Source organism: Phalacrocorax aristotelis, chromosome 10 (assembly GCF_949628215.1).
Source record: "Phalacrocorax aristotelis chromosome 10, bGulAri2.1, whole genome shotgun sequence".
NCBI classification, from domain to species: domain Eukaryota; kingdom Metazoa; phylum Chordata; class Aves; order Suliformes; family Phalacrocoracidae; genus Phalacrocorax; species Phalacrocorax aristotelis.
The window spans coordinates 26,083,329-26,106,478 of record NC_134285.1 but is presented as its reverse complement, the minus strand read 5'-3'; the positions used below and the strand labels follow the sequence as shown (position 1 = coordinate 26,106,478).

General features: G+C 38.9%; 1 protein-coding gene across 12 annotated transcripts in view; it reads right to left on the bottom strand.

The window, feature by feature from the left end:
- Positions 1 to 23,150, bottom strand: part of CREBBP (CREB binding lysine acetyltransferase) — a 95,166-nt gene that overhangs the window by 25,529 nt on the left and 46,487 nt on the right. For 4 of the 12 annotated variants that reach the window (XM_075106050.1, XM_075106038.1, XM_075106041.1 and 1 more), the window contains 13 exons: positions 16,158 to 16,400; positions 15,416 to 15,515; positions 14,833 to 14,979; positions 14,259 to 14,376; positions 11,396 to 11,588; positions 11,208 to 11,261; positions 9,829 to 9,953; positions 9,008 to 9,196; positions 6,922 to 7,341; positions 6,115 to 6,294; positions 5,699 to 5,885; positions 583 to 701; positions 207 to 446 (listed from right to left, as the gene is read on the bottom strand). In XM_075106050.1, coding sequence (XP_074962151.1) covers positions 207 to 446; positions 583 to 701; positions 5,699 to 5,885; positions 6,115 to 6,294; positions 6,922 to 7,341; positions 9,008 to 9,196; positions 9,829 to 9,953; positions 11,208 to 11,261; positions 11,396 to 11,588; positions 14,259 to 14,376; positions 14,833 to 14,979; positions 15,416 to 15,515; positions 16,158 to 16,400 — 2,315 coding nt within the window. The remainder of the gene's footprint in view (positions 1 to 206; positions 447 to 582; positions 702 to 5,698; positions 5,886 to 6,114; positions 6,295 to 6,921; positions 7,342 to 9,007; positions 9,197 to 9,828; positions 9,954 to 11,207; positions 11,262 to 11,395; positions 11,589 to 14,258; positions 14,377 to 14,832; positions 14,980 to 15,415; positions 15,516 to 16,157; positions 16,401 to 23,150) is intronic. The other 8 variants (XM_075106039.1, XM_075106042.1, XM_075106045.1 and 5 more) reach the window with 6 other exon arrangements.

Below are 23,150 nucleotides of genomic sequence, written 5' to 3'. Positions count from 1 at the left end.
CAAAATACAACAATAATAGAATAGGAGCAAGAGGGATGCTATCCACCTGTTTTAGCTCTTAGCATGCTTATAATAAAGCCAAACTTTTACCAACCCTTTCATTCAATATTTCAGTTTTAAAAAAAGAATATACAAAGCATATGTTTTATCTGATTAACCAAGCTAAGCTCTTTGGAAGGATATAACTCCATCCCTGGAATACATACCTTGCGCCCACAACAGTAGCCAAGTGATTGCATAACGGGATCAATTTCTTGCTCAAACACTTCTGCAAGTTTAGTGCAAAACTTATAGACCCTGGAAGTCTTGCGATTGTAAAGCCAGGCATTGTTAAACATTAGCCAAACATCATCCACGTATTGCCAGGGTTCTTGGTACTGCCCAGTATCCAATTTACGTTTAATCGTTGAAAGATCCATAGGATTCTTCACAATGTCGAAGTAGTCCTTCAAAAACACACACAAACCCCTTTGTTTTTAAGATGTCAACTGTTCATGTTATGTTGTACAGAAAAGATTAAGTGTTTATATGAACAAAGACAAAACACAAAAGCATTTTGTATTTTTTTTAACACCAACTCACCGGAATCCCTAGAAGCTGGGGATCCACAGGCTGTCTAAAAGGTAGAGACTCTGGGTCCTGGCGGTACAAAGCTTCAAGGGTAGGCATGAGAGCCTGGCGCAGCTCCTCAGGTTTGAAAACTGTTAATGAAAGTAAGAAAGGTTAGAAAATTTCCTTCCAGGTTTCCTAGTGTCTTGACTCCTCAAGCACAAACAAAAACAACAACAAAAAATACCCAACCCACAACACATACCCAAAACAAGCTACATTAACAAAACTCTTAAGAGGGATTCCCAATCTGCATAGCTGATCAGAGGCAAAACTTAAAATCAAGATGCTACTGCACAGCCTTTATGTTTACTCAAATCACAGTAGGTGATATTCCCAGAATACAGGAACAACTGTAGCCCATAATGATACATGTTCTAGAGCATTAAAAAAACCAAAACAAAACACCAAAAAACTTATCCAGAACCAAATTAATTCTATTGCTTCAACATGGATGAACCTTTGCTCTACAGAGAAGAGACTAAGCATATTTTCCTTTCCCTCCCTTCTAACCTTGTTTGCTATTTCCAAGGCAAGATTCTTCCAGCAAAAAACACTGTAATGGACAGGGCCAAAAAGCCAGCTCTACAGAGAGTACAGAGATGTCTTGATAGCTGGCAGAGGAATTTTCTGGCCTTAGTATACAAACAATCTTAGTCTGATGGACGGTTAATTGATTTTGAAAGTGTTAATACTTCCAGATTTATACGCATCATTACAACCACTTGGCAACAGTGGCATGGCAACAGCCATGTTTCTTTCAATAGTGGATGACAAGGACAAGAAAGGCAATGCATTTTCTGAAAAATAATGATAACTTGGAGAGCTCTTCGAACATCTCAGCAGTGTAATTGCATTTATTTCCTTAGGAACAGAGCCTTTAAATAGGGAAGAATGCCTATTATTCAGAAAAAAAAAGACAACTAAGGAAAGCTAGATGGCATCTAATATTTACCTACCTGGCTGAAATGAGAATGATACCAATAAAAGTGAGCAATCAGGAGTTTTGTTGAAAGCACTTAAATCAACAGGGCTACAGTGACCCCTTCAAGGCTGATCATTGCTTTTGCCACTCAACTGACATTTTGGTAAGATATTAATTGCTTTTTAGGACTTCTGGTTAAAAATTTATGATTTTTTAGAAGTTCTTTTTTCTTCCTTTTTCATTTGAGTGATATTTCTGAGAGGAAGTCTTTTTGTCTCAACTATAATCACCAAATATACACGCAAAAATAAAGCAAGCCAAGAAATGAAGTTGTCAGTACAAATACAAAGAAAATTTCTGAAGCATTAAGTTCTCAAACTTTTAGCCATTTGTAGATGCTGCAGCTCCTGGAAATTGTTAGTCAGGATGAAAATTGTAAGACCATTTGAATGCACTGCCCCTAACTGGAGAGAGGATCACTGGTCACGTACACAACAGGCAAGATACCACCCAAGTCGCCTAAATCATGGCAAAGGACTACGCAAGCTGCTAGAAGGGCTTCTGCAAGGGCTTGCCTTACAGATACATCAAGATCTCATGCTGCTACTGCTAAACTTGGACTCACCAGATTAAAAACAAGATGAGCCAAGAGGCCTATATTTGTTATTACAACAACGAATGCAACTTGATGATCATTTCAGCTCTTGCCACAATCTCACTCCCCATAAAATGGCAATTCTCTCCCATATTTATTGATACCATATAGACAGGCACTTTCCCATGAAAGGAACCCTACCATATACTCTCAAAAATTTATAAACAACTACTAAGATATATTATGGAATTCTTGAGAACAGAAGGAAATATTTAGTTTCATTCATGAGAAAAAGTATTCTCTATTGCTTCTGAAACCATCTTGTTCTGGCTCAGGTAGTTCATAACCTGATTAAATGAAATAATTCAAGTTATGAAAATTAAATGTCAAAAAGCACCTTTTCAACATCTATTATGGCCACCTGCTTGACATTGCTTTTAGAATTTTCCCTGTATTGACCCCTATAACAACACACCACTAAGCTAGGGTATCCTTCAAAATAAATCCAATCTTAAGATCAAACTGCAGAGGTTCAGCAAAACTTGTTGCCAAGTTCCTTAAAGCCTAATTATCTTTGCTGGTAAAGTTTACAACTTCTTAGTTTTGAAGGTTGAAAAAAATAAAAATCAAAATGTTACTAGTTCAATTTATTATTTCACCTAAAAACATGAAGAAAATCTGCCTTCATCTTTAGCAGTAAAAAAGCTGCTCTGCCTCTAAGGAACATAGTAATAACAGAACATTTGATCATAGGATCTCCCTACACAGATTTTACAAGAAAATTTGTTCTCTCCTCTCCCCCTTTTCCACAATTAAATGCTCTTGGTTCTCATCCGGTTGCTAGATGATCTTTGTTAGGAGCTGGCATCCAGTTATCCCATTTTGCCTTGGATGCGTGGGTTGTAAAAAGAAAATGGGATCCTTGCCTGAATTGCGATGATGTATTATCATCTGCCAGAGAAGAGTATAATGCTACCTTTTTTACCTTTTTAAATTTTTATTTCTTTCAAACAGAGCAAATCTTGCTTATGATTGCTAAGGAGAAAATTTGTAAAGGAAGACGAAGACATCTTCAAAACAATATGGACAATACACCTGAATACCCCTGCCAAAACCAAGCCCTTGCAGGTTTTGTGTTACTATGTTTTAAAAAGAAGGGAAGAAACTAATCTTGAAGGTCAAACTAAGGCAGTCATCTACAACAAGAGGAGGAGACAGGAGCTACCCAAATGACTATTATACTGCTTCTTTTAAGAAGACTGCAAGGGAAGATCCAAGGAAACAAAACCCTTCCTTTTTTGCTTGTATTAGATTCACAGGAAAAAAGCAAAACAAAAACAAACCCTGAATTTGAACAGCTTTGGTTGCCCCCGTTTATGAAGGCAAAACCTTGACGACGAAGAATAGAAGGGGTGTCTACAATTCTCCATAAAAGTTGAACTACAGACATTTGGGTGTAAGTGAATTCAGCAGACCAGGATCTCTACAGTATTCTCTCAGTCTGTTCCCTAGCCCATACAGTATTCCTCATCACTTAAGTCAGGTTACAGACTACTTATACATGAGGTGAGCGTGGTCAGGACGATGGTGTTCAGTACACCTGGATAGGTGGTACAAACAGGTGAGGTGCCAAATCCACAACATAAGCTACTTGTACCCAGAAAAACACTCCTTTAGGGTCCAGATGAATCTTTTCAAACATTAAGGTATCCGGCTACAACTTGCTAAGTTGTCTTATAGCATACACTCCATGATACTTCCAACTGCAAGCCTTCCCCTTAGCAGCAGCAGCACATATCTGCTACATCCCAGGTTACTGTGGGGTGTGTCTCAGGAATCTGGCTGCATGGGAAGGAAGAAGAGTTTCCAATACCTTTGTAACCCATTAAGAACTCCAGATGAGTCTCATAAGTAGTTTTAAAATATCCTATAACCCTTGAACACACTTTACAGTATTTAGGTTTGGTTTATTTAGCATTTTAATACAAACACTCTATTAAAGTTGGACAAACTACTTGGTGAAAATATGTCACCATTTAAAATTGTATATGCTGTTGTACCTGCCCACGCTGCACATGTATTATACTATACAGTTACTTAGTGACAATATTTCTAAGATAAAATCATGTTACTAAATGGGGTATTGGAAATGGGTAGTAACCAAGACTGAATCAGCAGAACAGAGGTGCAGCTTTTCCATGGACTAAAACTGCAAGAACACTCCCCTTTCAACCACTTGCCTCGATTTGCTTGCAGGCACTTCTAACAAGCAGCAATGATTCTTTCCTCTGGGAATACAACTGGTTTATAAATGCTAATAAGCTTTCCATTCCCTATGTTACATTTTGTCTAACGTAGGCTCTGCCAGTTAGTTCTGCAGTGCACTCTCATTTGGCGTGCCCACTGTGCTACAAACTAAAAATACAATCTACAGAAAAATGTGTTTCATAGTGTTTTATTTAAAGAAAGATGTTTGGTAATTAAATGCAACCCAAGGAATATACAAGAGATCAAGATTCAACCTGAACAAGCTCTAAAACTTTATGATTTCTTGATCACAATCTGGAAAGCAGGCACCCATAACGTTCTAATTTCATTATATGCAGTTTCCTTTGCAAGGGAAGCAGAAAAAAGTAATGAAATGGATCATCACTTTCTCTTTTTTGATGTTTGCAGCATGTTAAAAGCTTACTTTTGGTCAAATCCTAAAAACTAACCACAGAAAACCTCATTTTAAAAAACGGTGCTAGGAAACTCTAAACAGCTACGGTTTGAGTCCAAAACCTTATCTTGCAGGCTCCCACAAAGCCTGCACTACAAATGGAGTGATTTCTTCTTGCCTGTTTAAAAATCTTATTAATTTTTACTAACCCAAGGGATGCAATCATCTATAAGTCCATTCAAGATCTGTCATGTCATCAAGTTTCTTTTTGGAAAAATATACAGTATACGGATAGTCCCACCTTAATCTATGCTAACACTGCAGATGAATTTAAGAGACTACTGACCTAACTATTTCTGAGGAGAATGCTTTCAAATAAACACTACACTGAAAACTAGACAGAACTTCAAAGTTTAAGGCTATTGCAGCCTTGGAGGAACACAGATTGAGGCAAAGAGTTCAAGCACCTGATTCTCAGAGAAGTGAAGGCTAAAACTCAGTATGAAGGCAGTGTGTTCAGTCTCTAACAGAAAAGCAAAGCAATGGGTATTCTTGGTTACTGAGAGCATTCTACCTACACTAAGCTCCCTTGAAAGAGCACTGGCCAAGATGTACATAACATTTCTACAGCAATCACTGCCTTACTGCATTGGTCCTTCTGGGCAGAAACTGGAAGCTGTGAGAAGACTGCCGGGATCAAGACATGACATGCTTTTCTTACCTGTGATTCATATCATATTAAAGGAATGCTACTTTCAAAAATAAATTACACAAAGTATGCATCTCCTAGAGGTCCATGTGCTGGAATACCCTTGCAAAACAGACCTCCCAGCAGGAACTGAGACCATGGAAAACAAATGCTAGTAAAATAAAGTACACAAGAAAAACTCAGTTTTCATATACATACTTTTTTTGCGGGGCTGAGATGGCGATGTGGATTGTGAAGTGGTTCCATTAGTGCCGCTCTCCTCTTCCTCTTTAGCATCTACTTTTATTTCAGGCTTCTTTTCTTCTATTTCCATTGGCTCTTGTTTCAGTTCTGTTCCATCTGTTTCTTCTTTTGTTTGTGAAGATCCTTGCAAATCCTCCTCCACCTTAAGAAAGGATGCAATGAAACGTACTATTACATCTATGACCCTAACTTGAATCACCAAAATATTTGTTTGAGATTGTCAAAGCACTCTCCATCCATGGCTTTCCTCAGGACAGTTACTTTCCAGTAACTACCCTCCTCTTGCCCCTTAGCTCATCAATTCAGACACATAATTAAGTGCTTTTATATCTATCACTGCTTTCAGTTAAGCTGTATAGAATCTCATTTACCTCAGTCTTAGCTTCCACTTGTGTCTCACTAGTCTCTGGCTCAGTTTCTTCAGTTTTAACTTCTGATTTGCTTTCTAGCATTGGTGCATCTGGTCCTAGTTGCTGGGAATTCGTATCAGCACTAGCAACTGAGGCAGGGGTGGGGACCCTGTTATCAATACTAGCTGCTGCCTGGGATAGCTGTTGTAAAAACAGTACAAAAGAAAGACACTGCATATATAGAAATACTTTCCTTTACTAAAAATGAACAGCACAAAAGAGACATGAGATGATATTCTAAAACAGCGCAGAACATGGATACAGGAGCTCACTGTAGCCAAGTTTTGATATAACACATTTAATAACTCTGCGTTACAGAGGAGAAGCTAAGGAAGAGTTCTGCCCCAAAGAGGCTTCTTTTACAGAGAAAGGACCTGCCCAGTAAAACACTGTACATTCCTTGACATGTGCATTCAACCTGACTAAAGCTTAGAAGAAAAAATTTATGCAAATTTCATGATCAAAAAAGACTGATTCTGATTAACACCCAATATAGTATTAGGCCTGTTATGCCTCGTCTTTCTGCACACTGCTGCCATTTTTACTTTGAGCAGTTCTAAGTCATTCAATACGCCCCCCCTCCTTCAAACAATGCTGAGAGTATCTGAACACACACGTTTTTACATGCCTATAACAAACCCTTTGGTCTAAAGTAGGAGCTACCATTGACAACTATGGGCTCTACACATGCGTGACATGGTGTTATACATAAAGAGAACTCTTGCAGAATGCCACTACCCAAGAAAAATTCAACTAGCCGGTACTTACTGGAGTGCCAGGTGGCTGTGCCTGCACAGATGTTGGCTGTTGCTGGGATGGCTGCGGGGTTGGCACAGACTGGGGTTGAACTGGGGTCTGAGGTTGCGGTGTGACTTGGGCCTGTGCCGCAGTCTGCCCTGTAGGTGTGCTTTGTGTCTGTGTCGCATTTGGAACGGAACCCGGTGTTGGTGTTGGTGTTTGTCCTGAAGATGAGACTGGTGTCGAAGGCTGAGTGGGTGCTGCTGGCTGAGGAGGAGTCATTCCAGTTGGCGTTTGGTGCTGAATAGGTGGCATCCCAGCAGCAGTGGACACAGGAGGTGTAGTCTGATGTAGAGGTGGCTGGGTCACTGATGGACATGGTAACTGCCCACTCTGCGGTCCTAGCATGTTCATGGAGTTGGGAAGAGCAGCACTGGGAACCTGCCCCTGCTAGAGAGAGACACTGTCTTACAGACATGTGATTCCCAAAACTCTGGGAATCACACTTATACTTTAAAGCACAGCACTGAAGTCTTCTTTAGCAGAATACTGTAAGGCTACAAACAAATGCTGCTATTATTGCAAATGACTGCTCCTGTTTCTCTAATCGTTTTACAGAATGACAGAATGGTAGGGGTTGGAAGGGACCTCTGGAGATCATCTCGTCCAACCCCCCTGCTTGAGCAAGTACATCTAAGAGCAGGGGGCACAGGACAGTGGCTAGGAGGCTTCTGAATATATCCAAAGAAGGAGAACTCCACAACCTCTCTGGGCAGCCTGTTCCAGTTTTCATCAGCTTTTAGTCAAAGACCTTGCTCCTAGACCTATATTTGCCATGCACCTCTTTTTACATTAATTCTACTGGCACAGAGAGGGAATCCTCACGATCTCTGAGTAACACAGAGACCCACCGGCACACAATCTCTAAATCGTGCCATTAGCTGGGCAAAGGTCAGACTTTGCATACAAAATGGTTTCAAGGAAATACACGTTTTAGGCCAGGACTCTGCAGCCCTGCTTTAGAAGGCAGTTCAACACATTTAATGCCTGCTTCATTGCACAGCGCAAGACTTGACCTTTTTTTTTGTTTTCCTTTCCTTTTTTTTTTTTTTAAAATTCTAATTAGACTACTCCAGATGCTTAAGAAAATTGTGGATTTGTGTTTCGGAGCAGCAACAATGAAGTATTCCAGATATGCACAGACTTTTGAATGATACATTTTAAAGATTGTATCAGATAACTAGTGATAAAAAAAGAATACTCTATCCTCAGATGTACCACTTACTCTTAGAAATCTAAATCAATTAATAGTTTCCTGCAGATGAGCTTTTAGATTTAAAACATGCTTCTGTATTGCCTGTACATGGTCAGTTTTATTGAACTAAGTGCATTAGGAAAAAAATGTTCACCACAAAGGTGCTCAAACAACCGAGCCAGGGCCAGGAAATTGTAGATGCTCCATCCTGAACATATTCCAAATTTGAATCGACAGAGCCCTTCATAACCTGATCTAAATTATCCCTCATTTGAAGATGGGGCTGGACTACAGAACTCTGGAGGTCTCAACTAACTTAAATTACTTGGACTCTGAGATAAAAACCAAGCCTCTCCCTGTGGAAAAGCATATACTTTGGCATCATAAACACAGCTACTAGTTCACTGAGCACTACTGTAACACAAAAATGTGACGGGGAAAAATTTTTTTTTTTCCTCTTCAGAAGTAGATAGATTAAAATGAACTTTAAAAGACCTTCCCCAACCACTTTATTGTATTTCTTGATTTAAGGTTAGCTACTAAGGTCCACACAAAGACAAAAGCATATGCTCATAATCGTCCCATAAACTAACTTCTGATACCCCCCCATCTCATTAGTATGCATTTTTTTTAGAATTTAGATCAGGAATTACAGGGCATTGCCCCCCAGTGAGCGTACATAGATAGGTTATATAGGAGCTTATGAAGAAGGCAGATGTAACCCAGGATCCCCCAAAGTCAGGGGTGACTACAGTAGACAATGGATCTATACAAAATAGATAAACCAACCTACATATATTAAATAAATTAGAACAAAATAATTAAGGGTAAATAACTTCAGTATTAGAAAATATATCTTACCTGTGGCACCCCGGCCTGGGCTGTCGATTGACCCATGCCTACATTGTTCACATTCATAGCCCCACTAGATGCTGGGAACTGATTCTGGGGCAGGAACTGGTTCTGGGTAGGAGCCTGACCCATCATGTTGTTGGAATGAGCTCCCATCATGTTCTGCGGCTGAGGCATTCGGGAAGGAGACATTGCCATCTAAAAATGAATACCCAAAGTGAAGATACTACCATTTAGTATTAAGTAGCAAGAGAAAGGAAAATATCCTCAATGTAATCAACCAAAACATAGGAAAAAAAAAATAAATGGAAAACTGGCTTCAGTAAACCAATTGGAAGTGGGTATATGCATATAACTTTAGCATTTGTTCCACAGTATTAATGAAAAACTTATTTTAAACGAGTAATATTCAAAACTAAGAGCATTAAAACTCCATTTTGTTCTCTGAGCTAATGGAGATGATCCAGTCAAACTGAAAATATTTTTCTTTTTCTACAGAATAAAGATGTGTTTTCTTGCAGTAATGAAGAAGGTATATATACTGCAAAGACAGATTCTGAAAGAACTATGCTCTTCCACAGACTGTTGGATATTACTGCATCTTGCCATCTACCTCTCTGAAGGTGTTTTTTTTAAAAAGGAAAAAAAAAAAGGACACAAATATTGAAAATAATTGCCTCAACAAAAGCCTGACACACTCAGTACGTTTCCATGAAATTATCCTACAATTTACAGTACTACTCTATGACATGGCCTTTTCAGAACAGCGTTAACACTGCTAAATGTATTCAACCAATTTTGAGCAGAACTTGGTAACAAGAAGTACGAACCGCAGGAACAGCGCCCATGTTGTTCATTTGTACAGGATGGCTCATTGGAGAAGCTGCACGGGGTCCCATGGGTGCTTGTGGCATCTGTACATTCCCTATGGACATGGGGTTAAACTGATTCATTCCTGCAAATGCACCCCCAAAACAAGTCATTAGGAGAAAGTCATCAGAATTTATGTAAGTATACTCTACTAAAAATAAACATTTATTATGGCTAAAGTTTCTCTGCCCTACACTTCATCTTTTCCTTTTAACTTTGTTCAAATTACTTGGCTCAAGAGACAAATCAGGATGGAAGTAGTATTTAGAAGAATACCAGTTAGGGTGAAATTTAACTTTTGGTGTCTTAAAAAACAAAAAACCCCACAAAAAAACAAAAAAGCAAAGATGAAGAGTGTAGGTGATCTGCAAAGACAGGATGCTATTTGTAATACCTTGGGATGGTTTCTTAAAATCAGGCATTTGCTTTGAAACACAATGTCTTATTGAGGCCTCACTGATATGGTTGAAGTAAATAGGATAAAAATATGTATTGTATATACGAAGGTGACTCCTAGCCTGAAATTAGGACAATAGCAAGTAATATGCTTAAATAGGTGCTGTGCTTTTTATACAAAACATTTAACCTCTCAAAAAACCCCAAACCTGCCTAACAGGAATAAAGGTGTAAATGAATAATTATGGAGCTATACTCGCTATCAATGTTTTCTCCTACTGAGTTTTAAAAGGATGTGACTTCTCAAGGACATTTCAACAGAAGTTTCAACTTACTACTAACTCTGATGAAGAAATAAAATAAATGGGGACACTATTTTGGAATAAGCTGAAGCACCTAAAAGTCACAGGTTTTTGTTTTTTGGAAAAGAACCCAGCCAGGAGCCCACAGCAGCCTATATCAGTGATGGCAAGCCATCAGTGCTATGAACAAGCTACAAGGTTTTTTTTAGATACACTTTGCATCAGAAACCAAGAAAAGGATATCATTAGTTGTGCAGATTCTAGGATTAATGTGCTACGTTTTCAGCTACAGGTGCATATTTGCTAATTAACTGATGAAAACATGCCAAAATATCCCCCCCACCCTCGACATTAGTGTTTTCAATGAGCTTATCCACGGTATTCTTGCTTGCACTCTCCTCTTTTTGAAAGGACTATATTACTTGCCAATCGCTAGCAAAGTATTGGGTACACATTGCCAGTTCTTAAGATAAGCCTGCACTGAGACAGTTCCTGCCATACAGCAAAGAATGATGCTGAAAAAAGGGGAGACCCAGTAGTTCCCCGCACCCCAACTTCAAAAGAAAAACAGATGATCAGCTTTTTCCCCAACAATTATTCTGAACCCACAAATTGCAACTGGAAAGGAAAAATATAGATACCTTGGGAAACCTGCATACGACTTATCGGCACGGTTGGCATGGACATAGGCCCATCTGCAACACAACAGAAGAATGGTCAGCAAAAACCAATTTAAAGTACAAACTCAAGATTAGCATGAAAGCCCAAGGACACAAAATGTGTAAAGCTACAGCTGAAATGCTGAAGTACCTCCTACAGAAGTACTTACTGGGCGGCCTCACGGGCTGTGCCTGGCCCATGGCAGCAGCCACCTGTGGGATGCCAGGAGGCTGAGGTCCTGGGGTCTGTAAGGCTGGCTGATTCCCCAACATCCCTTGTTTATGTAGACGAGACCTCCGTTTCTCTTCTAGCTCCTTTTGTATCTTATAAATTTTCTCTGCTAATAAATGATAGTATTCATCCTAAAGGAGAGGGGAAAAAAGTACTTGGCGTCAAGTGTAAGAAAGCAGCAGCAGAACTCATGTAGTCTATCAGAACACAGTCACCCATTCTTTTTTTATCATGTACATAAACTATTTGAAAAAAAGAAATATTTCTTTTCAGAATTCTGTTGAATTGAGACAGTTTCATCACTGCTTTAATGCAGAAAAGGAAAAACAAAGCTTCCAGAAAACATATATGAGGCTTGGCTTTATGACTATCCTTCATATCTACTCCCAGTAGACTAGCAGACAAAGATGACGACTGTAGGTCCTCTGTTGCTTCAAGAAACAATGGGAAGCTGTGATTTAGTTTCTAAGAATGATTTTTAAATGTTATTTTAATAACAAACATTTCCACTAATCCACAGACAAAAGAAAAAATTGTTCCCAGCAACAGTTACACTGAATAAACTTCAGGAGACACGTTACAGACAGATCGATTTTTACATAAAGAAAGGAACCGCTCTTTTCCTAAGGAGTCTGACTACCAACAGTCATTGCAAGGAATAAACAGACAAAACCCCAAAGGAATTGAGGAAATCAGTGAAAAATAGTCCACAGGCACAGACAACTAAACACTACATCTGCACAAGATGAAAAATCCATTTTACTCAATCTACACTGACAACAGATCAAATAAGGTAGTCACAGTGCACAGCAAGGTACACAATTTTGCTTGTCAGCAATTGCTGGACACATATCTGCCAAGTGCATGAGATTATGCACCCGTTAAAGGGAAAGAAAACCCCCAAAACCCTCATGACTACCTTTCTTTTGTGAGGTCACCTATGCTCTTAAAATCCAGTGCTACATGGAACAAGGGCTGAGTGATGCTTGTCCCACAATCATTTTGTCTTCAACCAGTTTTCACCAAAACTAGAATTTTTTTATTACAGTAGGATTGGGTTCACTTCAGAAAACTAATACGAGATAGGTATTCCTCACCAGTCTTGATAAAAAAAGTCCAGTGTTGCAATATAAAGCTTTGGGTTTAGGTCACTTCCCTCCTCCAAACATCTCAAAAATCCAGCAGACACTTTTCTGCTGTCGAATTTAAAAGCACTACAGCCCCTTCCTTCCTCCTGCTCAAGACACTTCACCTATAACTTCCTACTTGTAAATTTAGTATTGTGCTACTTTCACACTGCAAAGATTCCTGAAAAAGGACGTATTCACAAGGAGCACATACTACTAAAACAGTGTCAAACTGTTTACAATGATGCCTCATACTAATCTGTTTTTCAACATCAAAGTAGAACAGATGCTCCTTAAAAAGAAGGATGCAATTCCACAAAGCATTGTTAATACATTTTAAACTACTCTCTTCTTCCAAGTTTGCTGCTTGGAGCCAAATATGTTAGATGAATTCCCATAAACAACACTTCTGGCAATGGGGCTCTGACAGTTTTTTTAGGGGGTGAAGAGAAGATACTTCTGGGTATTTGTCTGGCATACAGGTCAGAAGACATTTAATTTATAACCAGAAGCCTACAGTGCTCATCCTTACTGAGAAGGTATTTAGATGCCTATGTATGTCTATGAAATCCTCATTCTCTCTAAAGTTGTTCTCTAAAGCTGCCAGGGTGATCAAGGGTCATGACACCCAAGTCTTCCTTGCTAAACAACCTCTTGGTAGCCACAAGAAGAATATGATCTTGTCACTGACCGATGCTGACACAGCAGCAGCAGCACAAGTATGGTCACTGCCTATCCACCTCTAGGAAATGAAACTTGCATTCCATCTTCAGCTCTTCTGGGAGATGGTCTGAAAGGGCAGAGTAAGTGTTACTGTCTTACTGGATGATTAGCACGTGAAATGCCACCAACTACTCTGTTTAGATACTCTAATTTAAAGAAAGGACTTCAAGATTCTGATCAGGTTAAGATCTCACTACTATTATTACTGGCACTACTAACATTGTCTTCACCTGATGAAAACTTTCGGGAAGTGGTTCTTTTATCGTGGAATTACCACAGTGTCATAATGAAATAGTATCTTCAGCATGTCAATCAACAGGGGTTTGCTGCCTGAGTAACAGAGATTTGAATTGACACCTCTTTGCAGACAGAGCAAAAATGAACAAGAACAGGAATTCTGTCTTGTTTCCCATGCATGAGGACAAATGCAGGCAAACTGACGTCTTATTACATTGAGATATGAAACAGCTATGTGTCTTAGCTAAATCACTTGGTGCTGCTGAGCAGATGAGAAAATTCCAACAGTATGGGTAAAAGGTAAGCAGTATAACAGGACTGAGTCCTAGAGAAAACCTCCAATGGTAAAGAGGCATTAAGAAAGTTTTAGAACTGCTATTTACACAGACTTTTATAAAGGAGAAAGTCAGCAAGGGAGATATCAAGAACTGCCAGCTGTGCTCCAGCCTTTATGCACGTCAATCACACTTCCAGGAGGAATGCAAATAGGGCTGGGATGATGTTGTCTAGTTTTCATGGAGCTGAGGGAGGTGAAGTAGCTTGGAGTGACATTAATCAGATGGCTTTGGACTATATACACACTGTCACAGAAAGCATGGTTTTCCTTATCCAGAGAAGAGTGAAATGACTCTCTGTGGTTTTCATTATGCTTATAAGATTTGTGATACTACTCTTCTTGAACATATACTGAAAACTTGGACTGAAGCAACATACCCTACTGTTAGCAGATTCATACATATCTCCTTCCACTTTCCTGGCATAAGCCACCAAGTTCTCCATGCGGCGATCCTTCAGTGCTGCCGGATCAGGAGTGGGAAAGATGGCTTGGACACTACAAGAAAGGAGAAAAACACAGAAGAAAAATTCTTCAGAAAAAAAAATAATTCAGTACAGCTTTACAATATTCAACCTGGACATTCTTTCATGTTTTTACGTCTTTGACATATATCAAAATTGTTAAAAAACTCTATATTGCACTACTTCCCACAAGATTAAAGCAAATTCAATGATGAAAGAGCGTGAGGTTTGACAGTCTAAATACTTGTTTCCTACAGCAGAGCAAATTTACTAGCAATATAAACTAATTTCATGCCCATTCCTTAATGAGGACGAAGGATGAACTGAAGAGAAGGGTTAAAAGTAACAGCTCATCCTCAGTGGCCCAGTGTCAAAGAACCACTACTGGTAACTTTATAATCAACAACTTTTCAGCTTAATAGCAGAATTACAGTATTGAAACTCTTTAAAAAACATTCAGGAAAAATAAGCAGTCTTGGTAAATACTTACAGTTTATGCACTAAATGATTGCGCAGATCCTGAGTGACATGTTCATGCCATGCTTTCCTTACCCCGGTACTAGAAGGAGGTGCAGCTGTTGGCATTGAGCTGAGGTTTCCAACATTGCCAGAATTTGTGCCATCATTCATGAGTGGGCTAAAATAAAAAGGGACTGTTACAGTACAGCACACAGTTTTGTTTTGTTTGATACCTGAAGTAAATCTGAAGTAATTCCTTTCATCACTTCTAGCTACTGCATCATTCTCGAAGTGAAATTTTGATATCAGCAAACTGCAACACCTACAGCAGCAAAGCCTGGAGTTTGCATAACACTGTATGAACAATAAAGTATCACAACTTAAAAATACAAAGTATTCTTCCCTTGGGCATTAATTTAAAACTACTAAATATTCTGGGGCTCTCTGGGGCAACGAAGTAGTAGACATAGAATTGAAATAGGAAAGAAGAGCGTAGCTATAGATATGACTAATCATTCACATGCCAACACAGTTTTTAAAGCATGCTCTTTATTTACATTCATAAGTATATAAATAAATGTTTAATTGAGCAAGAATGAAAATGCAGGCATTACTTATTTGTCCCAAGGGATGTTGGAAGAGCAGTTTCAGAAATTAGACTAGCTTGCTGGTCTGTCGTTATTCCTCCTGCAGGAAGGTTCATCTGGTTGGCTCCTTCGGGACAAAATGAAACATCATTGGTACCCAGTTCGCTGTTTCGACAATAACATGGCAAAACTATACTTTACTGACCCAACTGATTAACGAAAGAAAGAATGTATCAGATAAGTACTTTTTTGGTAATATCTGCTGTGGTGCATATACACAGCTACTTATGGAATCAAAAGTTACTTTCAGTCTGAACATATTTGTCTACAAAAACTAGTCTATTAAAATTCAAAATTCATCAACTCTTCAGACTAGTTCAATAAGCTAAAAAGAAGATAATACTACAATTAAGTTCCAGAAAGAAATTAGCATTTCAGACAGAACTGTCTGCTAGAACAGGTGAAATACTTGTTAAACAAACCAAAACCCTTCAGCTATTCTGTCTAATCACCTTAGACAACAATCAGCTATGGACTATATCTTAAAAGAAAGGAAAACTACTGCTATTTGGCAGAAGAAATATATTCAAAGCTTTCTAACGCTCAAATGTAAATTAATGGTAGCATTTATAAATAGTATAATTTTAAGTTATTAATCAACATGAACAGAAAGTTACTACTCTGATCAAGTGAAATACTAGACTATTCTAAGAATTCAACAGTTCAGTTCCCTTTAACACCTTAGCTTCTTGCTATTTTTTCCACCTACCCAATGCATTAATGGTCCTCAATTGCTGGTGAGGCTGAGGCTGTGCTGGCTGTTGGCCTTGTACCTGCGGCTGCAACTGTGTTTGAGGCTGGTTGCCATATGGCAGTCCAAGGGCAGCGTAGGCTCGTTGCATGGAGCTGGGGTCAATCGGATTAGGATTACTTAGCGATGGAGTATTCTGCTGGCCGGTGCCAACAGAACCGATGGAATTTTGGATTCCACCAGCTGGAGACCCTAGAAGGGCTATAAAAAAGAAAGGATAAGAGAAATTAAAGATCAGTGAGGACAAACACTAAAACAAATCATGCCAAGAGTCAACAGAACGTGCATATAATTATATGGTGTATATTTTTCTGCCAAAGGACAGAACGACGCCCAAGATGCCAAGTGATGAAACTCAGCCTTTGACTCTACAGGACAGAAATCACCATAGCAATTAATACATGCAGGCTAAAGAGAAGTGCTGTAAATTTCAGGCAGATAAGCCCATAATTAGTGTAATATACATAAAGTATAGGCTCCAATATAAGGCTAAATAGGATTTTCATGCTTAGGACAGTAGACTAAGGGGGAGGGGGCAGGGAGGGAATTAATTCCTCTACTTCCCTCTTTCCCTTCAATCCCATTTTAGGTCAAAATATTTGGCTCCAGAACAGAGATCCTGAGTTTAGCAGAAACACTGTGTCCTTGGACACAAAGGTAATACTGAAGATCTGTTGGTAGAAATTCTCATTTGGAACAGTCACTAGATGAATCCTCTGAAGGCCAAATTACCCTAAAAGTCAAGTTATTCAGGGATATGAAAAGCCCTGACGCGTTTCAGATTGTAGTGACAAAATCTAAAACAATTTGAAGAGTCAGAAAGGGGATGAGCCTGTGCAGTGAAAGATTTAAGTAATAATATTTAGGTATCCATTAACCTATATGACCACCACAACCAACCAACCTCTCTCACCAAACAGCTGTATGAAGAGTCATTTCCATTGTAGACAGGAAATGGAAACAACAGGGAAAAGTAGTTTTTACTAAACACAGAAGTGAACAAAAATCTGCTTTCTGGTCCTCATTTTAGCTGCCACTCTAAGTAATAACATGTTCCATTATGAATGGCACATGGAGTACATCCTTCACTACAGAGACACTGCATTTCGGTAACTGAGACTCTGGTAGAAGTAATACATACTTTACATTTTCCCCCACAAGTAATTAAATATGTAATGTGCATTACAAATTTGTGAGCTAAACATCGCAACAATAATAGCTTTTACTATAGGCAGCAATAGCTGTTTTACCGAAATATTAGGAGGCACATGGTTAGAGAAAAATATCAAGAAAATAAGCCTTCTGAGACATTAACAGCATTATCTAGGCTTTCTTAAATCCTTACCCACTATGGAAACAGAGAATCACTGAAAAAGATACACACACTTTCAGCGTCCATCCAAGAAAACACGCACACATTACAGAGTCCAGACTCTTCCCTCTCCAGATGAGAATTCAATTTGATCTCATTTGCCAAAGAACTACAAATAAATAGTCAGAATAATATCCAGAATAAGCAGCCCCACAGAAAACATCCTTTTTTTCCCCAAGGACAATCATATTTTCAACACTGGGTCTACCATGGAAATTAGTCTTACACATGCTTACACTCTGTGAACACATAATAACTTTTGAACTCACTGATCATTTCCAAGCAAGTATAAAAACAAAGACAGAAGCTGGGTGAGATCCTATCAGTTTCATTAAAAAAAACACACAACCAAAAAACCCCAAACAAAAATAACGCCCAAAAACCAAACCAAACAAAACCAAACCTACAAAAATACCCAAAACACATTAAAGAGCAACTGTATTAATTTCTTGTTCAACTTGCACATAGCACTCTGGAATCACACAATCTAAGAGAAAGATGCCTTTATACTAGTGCAAGTCAAGAAACAGGAAGTCTAGAAAGGTTAAATAGCACAAGATTTGTGGCACCCTGGAACGCAAAAAGCTTTGGACACTGTTGTGACAGCAAAGGATTGATTCGGGAGCTAATAAAAATTGAAGCTTGTTAGAGAATGATATCTCCCTGGAAAAGTTACAACAAAAAAAACCCATAGCTTTCAGCGTTGCCTGTAAGTCAGAAGCACACCTCTGGAGATGGCAGAATGACCACAGGTGATGCTGAAGGCCGGGAATATGAAAAAGGCTTCTAGCCATCCCATGGAGGACAGCCAAGTGTTTTACCATTCCTCATGCTCTTCTGGTGAAAATAAGCTGGCACTGATCTAAGGACTGCAAGCTTGGCTTAAAGCTCACACTGAAGCTAAAACAGAGCTTGTAGAAGTCAATCACCTCTTGCCCCTGGTTTTGGGCGGAGCTTTGGCAGTGGTATTGGTTACTCTGAAGCACAAGTTCAGCCCTTGTGGTAGACCAGCTTTAGGAACCACAAATCCAGCCAATTCTAGAGAAGTCTACTTCAGCAAGATCAGATTTCCATATCTCTATTTCTGCCCCAGACCAAAGACTACTTATAAAAACTCAGTTTGGGTATTTGTCAGAGTTGACAGTCTGAATGTCACTTTAAGAGCGACAACATGGAGATTAAGTCTATTCTACACAGAAAAAAACCCCACTGTTTCTTCATAAAACTACTGACATTATCATAAGGGGACAACGTCTGAAGACCACTATTTTGACTTACAGTTTGAAAAGAAGTTCCGCCATGTGTGCACGTACCTATTCAAGCAGGCAAAACTCACTAAACCTGGTATAAACAGCCAAATTTTGCTTCAACACTTCAAATTGAAGTACTATTATTAGGGGACAGACTACATTCTTACAGGCAGCAGTACACTTACAACATGAAAATGACTGGCTCTCACTATTTGGTCTCAGCTTTTCTATATTTTGTATCTCAGTTAATAGCATACTACATTGAGTAGTTTCACAGCAAGAATCTGGGTTTTTGGTTGGTTTTTTTTTTGTCAGTTTGTTCATTGGTTTTATATGAATGCATGACATTATCTCAATCTGTCAAACAAGAAGTATTAAATTTCCATACTGGACAGATCAAGTGCAAATGCAGTCCCTTCTGTGACAGATACCATAAGAAATCAGAAGAATTTAAATAAATACAGCACTGAAAACAACAGGAGTTATCACATTAGGCCACTGCTACACTAAGCAATGCCTACTTTGATTTTTTTTTTTTTTTTTGAACCGATGCTTTAGACATTGATGAGCTCATGACAGAGGCTACAAATATAAAGACAACTCTGTACAGGACTGTTCACATTCTAAATGCTTTGAAGACAACCTAGCTCCGTGTGTCCCACTGTTATAAAGTCACATGTATTTATATATCCTAAGAGTGAAAGTTCAAACAAGCAGAAGCAGAAGCTAAGCAGTGCTGCAACTTCCTGAACAGTCCTGATTAGACCCTCTTGGGCACATGCATTACAATGTAATCTAAATCAACACACACTATCTTGTCTACAGGATTCCTGTTTCAGTGTGCAAAGTAGATCATGCTGCCTTAATGAAACCGCATTAATGTCTTCTAGAGGAGAGTCCCTCCACCCCTCCAGTTTATGAGAATTTATTTTCAACACAGACTCCTAATACCACTTTAAGTATGAATGCCTAGCACTTCTCTAACCTGACCACCCCAGTGAAAGCAACATGTTAATCCATTTTTGAGATGTCTGATTTAAATTTTTCATTTTGCTTTCAAATTCTGGAGTTGAGACTCTTTCAGCTGTGTTCGAATGCTCTGTCCTGCAGCTCCTTGCTCTACTCATTACATCAATTCTAGCTCAGAGTGGCTGGAGCAAAAATGCTGCTGGTAACCTTGACTTACCTCAGCACAAGCCCGTCCTGCACCCAGAATTAGGCAGGTATACAAAAGGTAAGTGTACACGATCATTTAATTAAAGGTAGGTAAAGATTTTATGAGCAACTTAAAGGTAGGAAGCGTCAGCATTGAACTTCACCACCAATGCCATTTTAATTTTTATTTAATTTGAACATTCAATTAAGAGCCTTCACAGTGCACGACTGTATTAGTCAATGAATGGAACTTCTTAATCTGTGGGCAAACCACCTATCATATGTCTCCTGAGAGCTGGTAGGTCACCATTATGTATTATTTCCAGCACTTGAAAAAAAAACAAAGAAGGACATATGGACATATTTTGTTTGTAGATTTTACAGACAGCTACTGACAGTAAGACTTGAGTAAACTGCATTTCATTTCCCGTTTTCACAGGAAACGGACTCTAGTGAAGAAGTCGCTGCGTACTCTTTCTGAACACATTCCCCTGTGCACCAAAGCACTCCCCTCCTTCTCTACAGAGGGTTAGTTCCCAAGTGTTCTACACCCAGGTTATCTTTCATTTTCTGCCCATACTCAATAACCTACTCCCTCAGCGAGCTAGCTCCTAGTCCCTATTTCTGTTTCCCTCATCAGATTCCCACCTTTCATCCCACGTCCACATACTCCAGCATTTCTGGCCCAGTCTTCTTTAAAATCACAGTTTTTAGATTAAGATTAGTTGTCTTGAATTTACTCTTTCTCAGTCCAGCTTTCTCCTCAATGCATTTTATTTAAACTTTTCCCACAAGGCAAAATTCAGCAAAGACTAGCCCCATGTTCACAACTCCACCTTCTGGTCTCACTCAACTGGACAGGGACCCCAAAGATTTTCTAGTGTTACCTGATCCTAAAATGAAGCACTTCATGAAGATGGCCCAGGTCACAATAAATGGTAAGCACAGCACACTTATCACCACCTGTAGGGCTGCAAGGGGAAGCACACCTAGTAGCTGTTCGGTGGCACAATACACACCTGCCCAGATCAGGAACAGAAGAATTAAGACGACCAAACATGTGCATGACAACAACCTTAAAAAAAAAAATATTTTTCTGATAGAACTATAAAGCTAGGAAATATATGAAGAGCTGTTTGCAAGAGTTTGTAACTCCAGTTGTGGTGGGCTCAGCAGGAAGCACTTCCTAATAAAACCAGACCTCCAACCCCAAAACATTGCTACCAAATTTCAAGTCATTACTTCAAAACAGAGGAGTCACTGGCCTATTCAGAAGAAAAGCTTAATATTTTAGCATGAGCAAAACAACTTTTTTTTTTTTTTTTGCAGTCTTCCCCTACCCTTCCTGAGGTATACATGGTACACGCAGCAAGAGCCACGTGGAACAGAAAGAATTTCAATCTTGCCCCTCCATGTCCTATTAGTAAGTCACATTACTATCAACAATTACAACAGAACAGTTCAAGACTACTAAAAGAAATAAAAAAAAAAAAGGAAAGCAGCTATACAAATGAAACCTGGCACAGCCAGATGTTCCTTGCAAAGAATCTAAACACTAGCAACATGGAGTAAGATCCTGTAAAGAAACAGCTCCATGGTAAGAACTTAAAACCCAGGACGTTTTGCAGCACACAGATGGAAACCCCTGAGGAGCAGGGACAGTGACAAAGAGCGCAGGAGCCATTGCACATAGGAAGGGTGGAAGCAAGCCACCATACTACAGTGCTTCAGAAGTGCTGAACTGCAGAACTCAAAGATCAGCACACTTTCAAGGAGCCAATGGAACGCCTAACACAGATACAATGGGACACAAAATAATAATGGTAAAATAGGCATGAGCACAGAAAGGAAGATTCTAGGACTCAAAGTCTTTAGTGACCATCGCTCGGTCATTTGTCCTGTAAGGACGACAGCCTGACAAAAGTAATGGAGTCACTGTACTTCTCACTTCTTTTCCCCTTTATAAATGTTCTCATCATGTTCTGCCACACGCAGATCCCCTCCTCCCCCTAAATTAGTAGATGCTATCATTATTTATTCCTAAGGGAGCCAACATTTTCTTCAAGTCTTAAACTAACCTAGCTTAGGTTAGTCTTCACCTGATCAGGCACAGTGCTTTCAAATGCTCATATTAATGTACATCATTTCACAAACATTTTTGAATGCTTAAGGTGGTATCCTTTATAACATATCTAAACAGGTATTTTTAGTGTTCATCTTTTACCTTCAAACAAACCACAAGGTGTCACATGTATGACTCAGACAGTTCAGAACAAAGAACCTTGCACCTCAGCATACTAAGCTGCAAATTTTCATTGTTACTACCATTGGATTATTGATTAATTGAATAGAAGAAGGAGATTTAATATTTATTTCCCTTGCATGTAACAACAGAGCCAAACTTCTACACTTATCCGTTATAGTTCTGTTGCATTCAAACATCATCCTGTTTGATCCCATAACAGAATTCATTTTAAGGACTATTATTGTTCAAGTGCCTTCTCTTTTGATGAGTTATACGAATGATGTAAAAACAAATACTGCACGAACTACTTTTCTACAGCAGCCTGTATTAAAAAAACAATTCTGTTGTGCTAGATGTTGTCAGCACTTTGATAACAACTGTGCAATAAGGATGTTATGCACAAACGGAGCATGTCATATTAAAAAGCAAAGCTTTCAACACTTTTTTTGAAGGCCAAACATAACTAATCACTTGCAGCAAATTACTACTTTTAACACACAAGTCGTATCTTGTTTACCAAGGAGAAGTTTGGTAAAACAAAATCCTTACCTCGAAATAATTCTATATTATTTTTTTTCAGTTTTAGAGGGAAAAAACACCATCTTGAAGCTATAATGAGAGCATCCTCAATGGATAATTTGGACAGCTACTCTTCCCTCTGCCTTAATCTCACCTAACCGAGCTCTTCTCCATCCTCCAAGGTTTATTAGTATTACTCACTGCTGTCTCAGCCTAAATGGAAATTAGCAGAATGCTTCCAACACAATTCAAATGTACAAGCTTCGCAAGTCCTCCAGCTATTTTCCACTTCTTAACCCTTATTTAAATATACTTAGACACAACACTATTTAGACTTCTAGAACTGCTGTATCTATGCTGTAAAATGTTCTACCTTGGCATGTTTTCAAAGGATTTTATGAGAAGCAAAC